Source organism: Salvelinus alpinus, chromosome 24, assembly GCF_045679555.1.
Source record: "Salvelinus alpinus chromosome 24, SLU_Salpinus.1, whole genome shotgun sequence".
Lineage (NCBI taxonomy): Eukaryota > Metazoa > Chordata > Actinopteri > Salmoniformes > Salmonidae > Salvelinus > Salvelinus alpinus.
Genome location: NC_092109.1, coordinates 11,508,973 through 11,518,460, shown reverse-complemented (window position 1 = coordinate 11,518,460; position 9,488 = coordinate 11,508,973). Strand labels below are relative to the sequence as shown.

General features: G+C 44.9%; 1 protein-coding gene across 2 annotated transcripts; it reads left to right on the top strand.

The window, feature by feature from the left end:
• Window positions 1-2,840: 2,840 nt before the first annotated feature.
• Window positions 2,841-7,147, top strand: LOC139552146 (zinc finger protein 703-like). 2 transcript variants are annotated; one of them, XM_071363582.1, is made up of 4 exons: window positions 2,841-3,102; window positions 3,245-3,326; window positions 3,469-3,710; window positions 4,350-7,147. In XM_071363582.1, the coding sequence occupies exons 2-4, from the start codon at window positions 3,278-3,280 to the stop codon at window positions 5,904-5,906; spliced, it is 1,848 nt and encodes a 615-aa protein (XP_071219683.1). In that variant the 5' UTR covers window positions 2,841-3,102; window positions 3,245-3,277; the 3' UTR covers window positions 5,907-7,147. The 2 variants fall into 2 exon arrangements, with proteins under 2 accessions (XP_071219683.1, XP_071219682.1); XM_071363581.1 differs by having other exon boundaries at window positions 2,841-3,326.
• The last annotated feature ends 2,341 nt before the right edge of the window (window positions 7,148-9,488 follow it).

Sequence of the window (9,488 nt, the reverse complement as noted above, 5' to 3'; positions counted from 1 at the left end):
GAAATCTTCACAGATGTGGGGGATTTGCCTGACCCCTCATCCCCAGGCCTACAAGAAGTGTGTCCTCTTTGGGGAACACTTCAACTGCGTCGCATATTTTGACTGACATGGTCCTGGCTCATCAGGTCTGGGTGGATCATTCAGTGGAATTCCATTTTTGATTGCAATGTCGTGGAGCACACTGCAAGCCTTGACAATGTAACAAACCTAAAAAGGAATTTGCCCATTGTATTAAATTCACGTAATGGCATTTGAAGGAATGTCATTTCAGAGGCAAACCTAGGCTGCTAGGCTGGTATTGCAGTGTGCCTCCTGTCCCAGACAAGCACAGCCAACGCCCTTTCAGCAGGCCTATGGTGCGCTCCACTGTTCTTGTGCGTAGGCTTGGTTGTACCTTGCCTCTTGTTGGTTTGTGAGGGGAGTCATCAGCTATGTTTTTAATGGTTAGGCCCGGTCTCCTGCAGTTATGAACACAACATTCAGATATTGTTTCCCAGAAGAGGTGGCAAATATGGCAAATAAACCTTGCAAATAAAATAAGTCACTTACCAATAAGCCACCCATCCTCAACAGCTCCTTCCTGGAGGTTAAGGCTGACTGAACTGTTCTGCACAATGAATGAATCATGTGTCCCACCTGGCCACTACCTTCAACAAAGCCAAATGTGAATCACAGATGACCTGCACATTGACCGAATGGAAACCTTTTCTGTTGACGAAGTTGAATTCGTTCAGTGCTTTTGTTGCGATGGGGGTGCAGTCAATTGCTCCAATGACATTAGGAAATCCATCTATGGTATGGAAATCCCTTTTCACTCTGGCCTGTTGCACAGCAGTGTACGGAAACTGTATGTATTGTGGTGTCAATGAAATAATGCCATGAAGGACTGCAGGCAATATTCATCTCATGGTTGGTTGTGAAATGTCAGACGATCCACAATCTCCCGTTGGAATGTTCCAGTGGTCAAACATCCCAGGGTGGAGAGGACTTGGGTATGCACTGGGATGGCATTGGTGCGTTTCGTCTCCCTTTCTAATACTGGAGAGAGTTGGTTGCAGAGATACCATAAAATATGCCTTGGAAAACTAAATCTACCAATAAGCCAATCGTCGCTCAGCAAAGAAATTGGCACGCTCACTGAAAACACGTTCCCTGCGTAATGCAGCTTGTGCCAGATCCTCCAGCAATACAAGATGTTCCATTTTGGACAAGTCACAATGCATCAGTGTTTATATTATTTAACAGGTTTAACTAAATTGCCTGCAACCTTACATTCCACTCTCTTTGTAATTTACTTTTTTATTCAATTAGGCTTAAATGGTTACATGTTTATGAATTCGATAGCACCCTGAGAAAACTATTAGTAGCTTAAGTGTCTATAAAATAAATAAATGAATAAACTATTAATGTATTATCTTTTTCTTCATGGTTTATGATTTGGTCCAGTATGTCAATCCTTTCTCCATTTGATGGATGGTATTTCATTAGCAGTTTGACTTTTCTACCACACAGCGCTGTGCATACGCATGGTCAGAGGTGTACTTAAATGTACACACATTCTCAAGTGTAAATACAAATGGATAAATCCCACACTTTGCTTAGAAATGATCGCACGCATGGTTAAGGAACATTTCTGTTCGTACGCAACATTGAAAAAAGAGGGCCCTGGTTCCCACGGCCACTAGTATTTTCTGTGTGTCTGTGTGACGTAGATGTGAAATCTGAAACCACTTCAAGATGGCTGTCCTTCCTACCAACTCCTGGTTGAACCCTACATCACAGCCACCGACAAAAAACCCATGCCTGCAGTCGTTACATTGTAGCCGGCAGGAGAGAGTGGTTTCATCATGGTAGCACATTCGTTACGTTGTAGCCAGCAGGAGAGAGTGGTTTCATCATGGTAGCACATTCACAGATCCATTCCTAGACAATAATAAAAGTTAAAAAATCACAGATATGAAACAAAAAACACTTTCGGTTTGTCATAGACGGACAATATTATTATTGATGTGAGTTCCTAACGAGCTCAGGAAGCCAAGCTAGAGCACTGTGAGACATTCACAGCGACGGGGGCAGACGTTTTTATCAATAGAGACCTTTACTAACACTAAACATACACATATTTATTTCACAGTTATAAGTAAAGTGAAATCTCATAGTTAGTCGGTTTATAATTTGATTATGCTATATTTAGAAAGCACATAAGTAATTTCAAGCTTTTTTTCGTACAGTTTCGTTGAATAGAAAATTTCATATTTTTATTATATTTGTACTGTGTACTTGAGCTTCGTCCTCAAACGTGACTACATCTCAGCAATTTATAACTATTTTGTACCAGGAAGGTGAGATTCTAACCTTTCTTTGAGTATGCAGCAGTACTAGTTATTGTTTATGGCCTCGCATGATACATTTTTTTTTTTATGTAGATAACACTTAAGGTGACATTTAGTTACATTTAACTGGTTTTAAAGTTCAAATAAGGAGACGGAGAGTAAAATGGTTGTTGAATGTCACACCTGTTGTTAGACAACGTTATTCAAAATAAACTTTATTTCACCCCTGCAGTGACCACAATAGTCACAAGAGACTAATGAATTCGGAAATCGCTTCATAGCCAGTATATCTCAGCCACAAACTTGGGTGTAGCCCATTGTATCGGTGATGCTGCTGATGAACTTCGATACAATGTCATCAATAGTGCCCCCTGTTGGTCATGTAGATGGCACACTGATACAATCAGTCATACATAAATCAACATAAATGCCATATAGGGCGCCTGTTAGAATTTTTGCATCAAAGGAAATTACATTTCGTTCTGACAGGAAGACATTTGAAAGATTATCAGAAGATGTATCTAACGCTGTGAAATACAGTGCACAGACAGTCTGTCTTCATTGGCCGAGGGGAACAATATTGCTCCGCCTTCAGAAGAAACGCAACAGCCATTCTCATTACCGATGCAGCCATCCACTGGACGGCGGCTCGCTTACTTTGAAGGTCCCCTTGTGATCGCATACACTCGAGGTACGGTCCAGTTGATGTGTAACTGCTGAACAGACGGCGACAGAGAGGGAGAGAGAGAGCAAGCTATACACTGGAGGGGTGAGAGTCCGATGTTATATGTATCGCGGCCGTCTTTTGGAAATATCTACACCTTTTCTCATTTTGGCTATACTTATTATATAACTCAATTGTATGCATCTATTTCGCTCACATTTCGATTGATGTTGCTTTTGTGAATTAGATCGCCTGGAAGAACAATTCTGGAATCGGTACCATGAGTAAAGAAGAGCCGACCGTCAACTTCTGTTTGATGAAATTGGATGGTGAATAATCAACAGACTTTCTCTCCCGGATTTTAAACTACGCTATACACTGCGCAGGGATAATTATACAATTTATTTTCTCGGGACTGTAACAAAACACTGCCCTTCTCAAACATATTTTCGTTTCCATCTCCGATGAAAGATTCCCCTGCTGGAGTTATTACGCACGAGATACGCTGCCAGACCTCGGAGCCCTGTGACGATATTGATAACTGCAGCTCGCCAACGGGCGCGTTAGTTTGTTCACCGACTCCGTTGGATCCTATTCGCCAGGCAAAGCGCCTCCCTATCCGGATACTCAAGATGTTGACGGCGCACACCGGTCACTTGCTCCACCACCCGGACTACCTGCAGCCCTTACAATCTGCACCAGTGAACATTGAGGTATTGTAATTATGTTTCTATTGCCATTGTAATTGTCACACAGATGTGTGTTGTTGTTTGACATATAGCCAATTCAATACACATTTATTCTCTCAACACTTTGGTGCGTTTTTGCGCAAACCAAGTTATTCAGCTTTTAGCCAATAATGCGCAATATATGTCCGTAGTAGGGCTTTTTATTTTCTTGATGCGTACAGTCAGGGACTTTTTAAAAAGTAGTTCCCTAACGGTCTTTACTCATAGACTACTCATAGTCCGAGTTACCGGTCCCACCATTTTTGCTTAAACTTTGTAGGCAATACACCCATTCGATAAAACTAGCCCTAGCCTACAGCGCGACACCGTTTGGCCTACTGCCAACATTTCGTAACAATGACTGTTAACAACAGTATTTATTAGTAGGCTGTTATATGAACGTTAAGGTTGTAATTCATAGAGGGGCCAAGGGGGCTGTGTTACTGGCCAAACAATTATTCACTGACAATAGACATAGACCTACAGGTCTGTCTGTCTGACTGTCTTTCTTTCTGCACCTGTATAAGTTGAGTGTGTATACATTTTTCCTTTCCACATAACCATCACATTCAACGTTGTGAAAATGGGTTAAACTTAACTTTAAGTCTTGGTTTATTTCTCCAGCTGGATGCTAAGAAGAGCCCCCTGGCCCTGCTGGCTCAGACCTGCTCCCAGATCGGCAAGCCTGACCCTCCTCCCTCCTCCAAGCTAGGCTCCATCACCTCCAACGGCCATGGTGAGAAGGACCATAATGGACGCTCCTCTTCCTCCTCCTCCAGTCACAAACTTGGGGACCACCGGCCCATAAAGGACGACAAGTCCAGCTTCAAGCCCTATAACAAAGTAGGGGGAGACAGTCGGAGGGATGGGGTTAGTAGCTCTAATAACAGCTCTGATAAAGCTGCGTTCAGGGTACCTAGTAATGGGAATGGATGTGCTAACAGTACCTCATCAGGTTCTTGTCCATCCTTTCCACCACATGCCATATCTCCCAACTCCAGGGTGAGTAGTGGCACGCCCCCTCAGCACACACAGCAGCCATCGTCCCAGACACACAGACAGAGCCAGTCGCCACATGGACAACGGAATTCCCGCTCTCAGACTCTGAATGGAGAACACAAACAGGAACAGGCCAGTCCACACAGGAACAGTAACATTAGCAGCGGCGGCCATCTTAAAAAGGAGTCGGATGTGAATAAGGTTCATTTGGACAGTCCCCAGCTGGCTAACTCCAGCCACGCCAGAGCCAGCACGAACTCCAGCACAGGCAGCTCTGAGGGAAGCCCCAGCCATGAGGGGCCCAAGGCGGACTCCCAACCACCACAGCCTGGCCTGGGCCCTGGACATATCGCTCCCATCTCCCCCTACAAGACTGGCCACTCTGTCTTCCCCATGTCATCCTCTGGAATGGGCTACCATGGCTCTGTAGTGGGTTCCTACGCTGGATATCCCCCCCAGTTTGTCCCAGGCTTGGACCCTAACAAGTCTGGTCTGGGAGGTGGGGGTGTGGGGGTGAAGCACTCCACTGGTGCCTCTCCCCCCTCCTTCATGCAGGGCTTTTGCAGGGACCCTTACTGCCTCAGCTACCCCAACGCGCCTCACCTGGGGAGCAGCAACCCCTGCATCCATGACCCCTCCTCTGCCCTCAAAACAGGCTACCCAGGCTTGGTCTACACCTCCCACCCCCTCCACTCCCTCCACCCCAGCACTATGTCTTCCAGCATCACCCCCACCTTGTCTCACCCCCTCTACACCTACGGTTTCATGCTCTCCAATGACCCCATGCCTCATGCCTGTAACTGGGTGTCGGCTGCAGGGCCCTGTGATAAACGCTTCTCCACCTCAGACGAGCTGCTGGCCCACCTGCGCACGCACACCTCCTTACCCGGAGGGATGGACAGTAAGCTCCTCTCTGCCTACCCCTCTGTCTCCTCCTCCTCTGTTGCCTCCTGCCAACTCCACCTCCCCCATCAGAGCCAGGCCTCCCTGCAGAACTCCTTCTCCCTTAGGGCTCCTCATACCTTGGGTCTGGCCCGGTACCACCCCTATGGTAAGGTCCACCTGCCCCCTGGACCTACCTCCATCCCCCTGCACTCCCTCCAGGCTGGTTCTCCTTACTACCCCCACTATGCCCTTTATAGCCAGAGACTGGGCTCAGCGTCTGCCTTGGGCTACCAGTGATCGCTCATCTCCATCCATCCACACAGTCTATTACAGTGTTTCTCCTAGCATTACTAAGCCAAGGCGGCCCGCCCCACTCCTTCCTGCCTAGCTCTGCTGCCCCCTGCCTAAAACTGCTGGGAACTCTGTGAATCCGATTTAGTTTTAATAGGAAGGTTATGGTAGCCCTGGATGAAGGTGTTTCAGGGGCCTCTGTGGGCAGGATATTCCACCTATATGGGGGAATCACTGCAATTCCATACCAAACCAGGATCCTATGGAGGAGTCCGAGAAGGGGCTGGATGCTTGCATGTCTGTACACTGCTAGGATACTGCTCTCATGAACAAGTGGATTGGACTGGACTAGTGGACATGGTACCATGCTAGGTTGTAACAGCACCACAAACCGAGCTGGTTGATAGCTGGCTGATAGCTGTTGGTAGGATGCTGTATAACACCTCATGGATCTCCTGACGTCAAGCTGGGAATAGTGATTGCAGTGGCGAGGGGACAGTGATGGCAGCCTTCAGCACTGTGGGGAGGCTGGAGGAAGACTGGGGGGAAACGAGGGGGAGAGCCGGATGCATGCTAGCTTGACCTTGAGTGTGTGCGTTTAGCTCGGTTATGGTTTTGAGATTTGTTTCTGTTCCATACATTTGCTTCTTCTCTAATTGAAAAGATACATTTTATTTATTTTTTAACTGAGCGCGTTGGCCTTCAGGTTTACTATCCAATAAATTATTTTAAATTGTTCTTACTTTTGTTATTCAATTTCAGTAATACAGTTCATTTTATCCAGGGTTGGGGTCAATTCCATTTAAATTCCAATCAATTCAGAAAGTGAACCAAATTCTAATTCCAAATTTTCCTAATTGAAAAGCATTGAAGAGAATTGGAATTTCAGTGCACTCCCTGAATTGACTGAAATTGAAGTGGAATTGACCCAAAACCTGATTTTTATCTATTATGAACAAGATATGTTTCAACACGGTAAAATAGATTTGCAAACTTCACAAGAAATTTATATTTTGTCTTTGCAAAAAAACAACTTAGTTTTTTCCTCTGCTTCTCTGAATGAATGCCTTCTTAATTGTTTGTATAGCAGATTAATAGTGATATTTTTTGTTAAATATTTGGGTGAATGACCTGGGTAAGGGAGGGACACAAACCCAAATACAGGAGAAACATGTTCTGTGGTGATGGCAGAGCTATCCGGTTTAAAGGGGAGGTCATATTTTGTTGAATAAATGATAATGAATATATTTCAATTCTGTCTTCATTTGTTAATCCAATTGGTTCTTTGACAGCTCATTCATCTCAATCCTTTTGATTTGGTTCATTAGGCCATTATGACTAGCTATGTAACAATGAATCACTTAGTCTGGAGAGAACATTCAAAGACAGTGTGACTAAGAGACAAAGAATACTAGAGAATGCTTATTATACGTTGCTCTGGATAAGAATGACTGCTAAATGACTACATTTTGAATCTCAGAATGATTTGTGAATATACATACAGTGGGGAGAACAAGTATTTGATACACTGCCGATTTTGCAGGTTTTCCTACTTACAAAGCATGTAGAGGTCTGTAATTTTTATCATAGGTACACTTCAACTGTGAGAGACGGAATCTAAAACAAAAATCCAGAAAATCACATTGTATGATTTTTAAATAATTAATTTGCATTTTATTGCATGACATAAGTATTTGATCACCTACCAACCAGTAAGAATTCCAGCTCTCACAGACCTGTTAGTTTTTCTTTAAGAAGCCCTCCTGTTCTCCACTCATTACCTGTATTAACTGCACCTGTTTGAACTCGTTACCTGTATAAAAGACACCTGTCCACACACTCAATCAAACAGATTCCAACCTCTCCACAATGGCCAAGACCAGAGAGCTGTGTAAGGACATCAGGGATAAAATTGTAGACCTGCACAAGGCTGGGATGGGCTACAGGACAATAGGCAAGCAGCTTGGTGAGAAGGAAACAACTGTTGGCGCAATTATTAGAAAATGGAAGAAGTTCAAGATGACGGTCAATCACCCTCGGTCTGGGGCTCCATGCAAGATTTCACCTCGTGGGGCATCAATGATCATGAGGAAGGTGAGGGATCAGCCCAGAACTACACGGCAGGACCTGGTCAATGACCTGAAGAGAGCTGGGACCACAGTCTCAAAGAAAACCATTAGTAACAGACTACGCCGTCATGGATTAAAGTCCTGCAGCGCACGCAAGGTCCCCCTGCTTAAGCCAGTGCATGTCCAGGCCTGTCTGAAGTTTGCCAATGACCATCTGGATGATCCAGAGGAGGAATGGGAGAAGGTCATGTGGTCTGATGAGACAAAAATAGAGCTTTTTGGTCTAACTCCACTCGCCGTGTTTGGAGGAAGAAGAAGTATGAGTACAACCCCAAGAACACCATCCCAACCGTGAAGCATGGAGGTGGAAACATCATTCTTTGGGGATGCTTTTCTGCAAAGGGGACAGGACGACTGCACCGTATTGAGGGGAGGATGGATGGGGCCATGTATCGCGAGATCTTGGCCAACAACCTCCTTCCCTCAGTAAGAGCATTGAAGATGGGTCGTGGCTGGGTCTTCCAGCATGACAACGACACGAAACACACAGCCATGGCAACTAAGGAGTGGCTCCGTAAGAAGCATCTCAAGGTCCTGGAGTGGCCTAGCCAGTCTCCAGACCTGAACCCAATAGAAAATCTTTGGAGGGAGCTGAAAGTCCGTATTGCCCAGCGACAGGCCCGAAACCTGAAGGATCTGGAGAAGATCTGTAGGGAGGAGTGGGCCAAAATCCCTGCTGCAGTGTGTGCAAACCTAGTCAAGAACTACAGGAAACGTATGATCTCTGTAATTGCAAACAAAGGTTTCTGTACCAAATATTAAGTTCTGCTTTTCTGATGTATCAAATACTTATGTCATGCAATAAAATGCAAATTAATTACTTAAAAATCATACAATGTGATTTTCTGGATTTTTGTTTTAGATTCCGTCTCTCATAGTTGAAGTGTACCTATGATAAAAATTACAGACCTCTACATGCTTTGTAAGTAGGAAAACCTGCAAAATCGGCAGTGTATCAAATACTTGTTCTCCCCACTGTATATTCAGCACGGTATTACAGTACTGTATTCAGCAGGGGCGCAACTTTCACTGTGATACAAAACGCAGCACCGGTATGCTTTAGCACCATGCGGACTCCTCAGAGCGGTCGGGTAGACCGTTTTCCGGTTTCAGCAGGCAGAATTTAGGTCCGCATGGACACCACAGAGTGTGCGGACAGGCTGTGTGAAGGAAAAGCTTCTGAAAGGCTGGCGTATAGGACCAGCACGGGACAGATGAACAGAGGCAGCTGCTGTCTGTGTTGTTCTATTTTTCTCTGAGTTGTAAAAGCAAGCAGAGCAGAAACGGTCTACTCTTTGGTTGACTGATCTAGCTGGCAAGGTAACTGCTGTTTGGCAGAAACAATTTATTTTATTCCCAGTGCTGAGCTAGTAGTGTAACTGACATGTTACATTAGCTAATGTTTAATCCCCTATCGACTGAAGTAAATTAACTAGCTGCTAGCAGCTAGTAGCTACCA

Bases quoted from the DNA above. Each gene is read 5' to 3' on its own strand.
- LOC139552146 (XM_071363582.1), top strand. From the start codon at position 3,278: ATGAGTAAAGAAGAGCCGACCGTCAACTTCTGTTTGATGAAATTGGAT. The intron at 3,327-3,468 runs GTGAATAATCAA...CTCCGATGAAAG, and splicing joins CTGTTTGATGAAATTGGATG to ATTCCCCTGCTGGAGTTATT. The intron at 3,711-4,349 runs GTATTGTAATTA...TTATTTCTCCAG, and splicing joins CTGCACCAGTGAACATTGAG to CTGGATGCTAAGAAGAGCCC.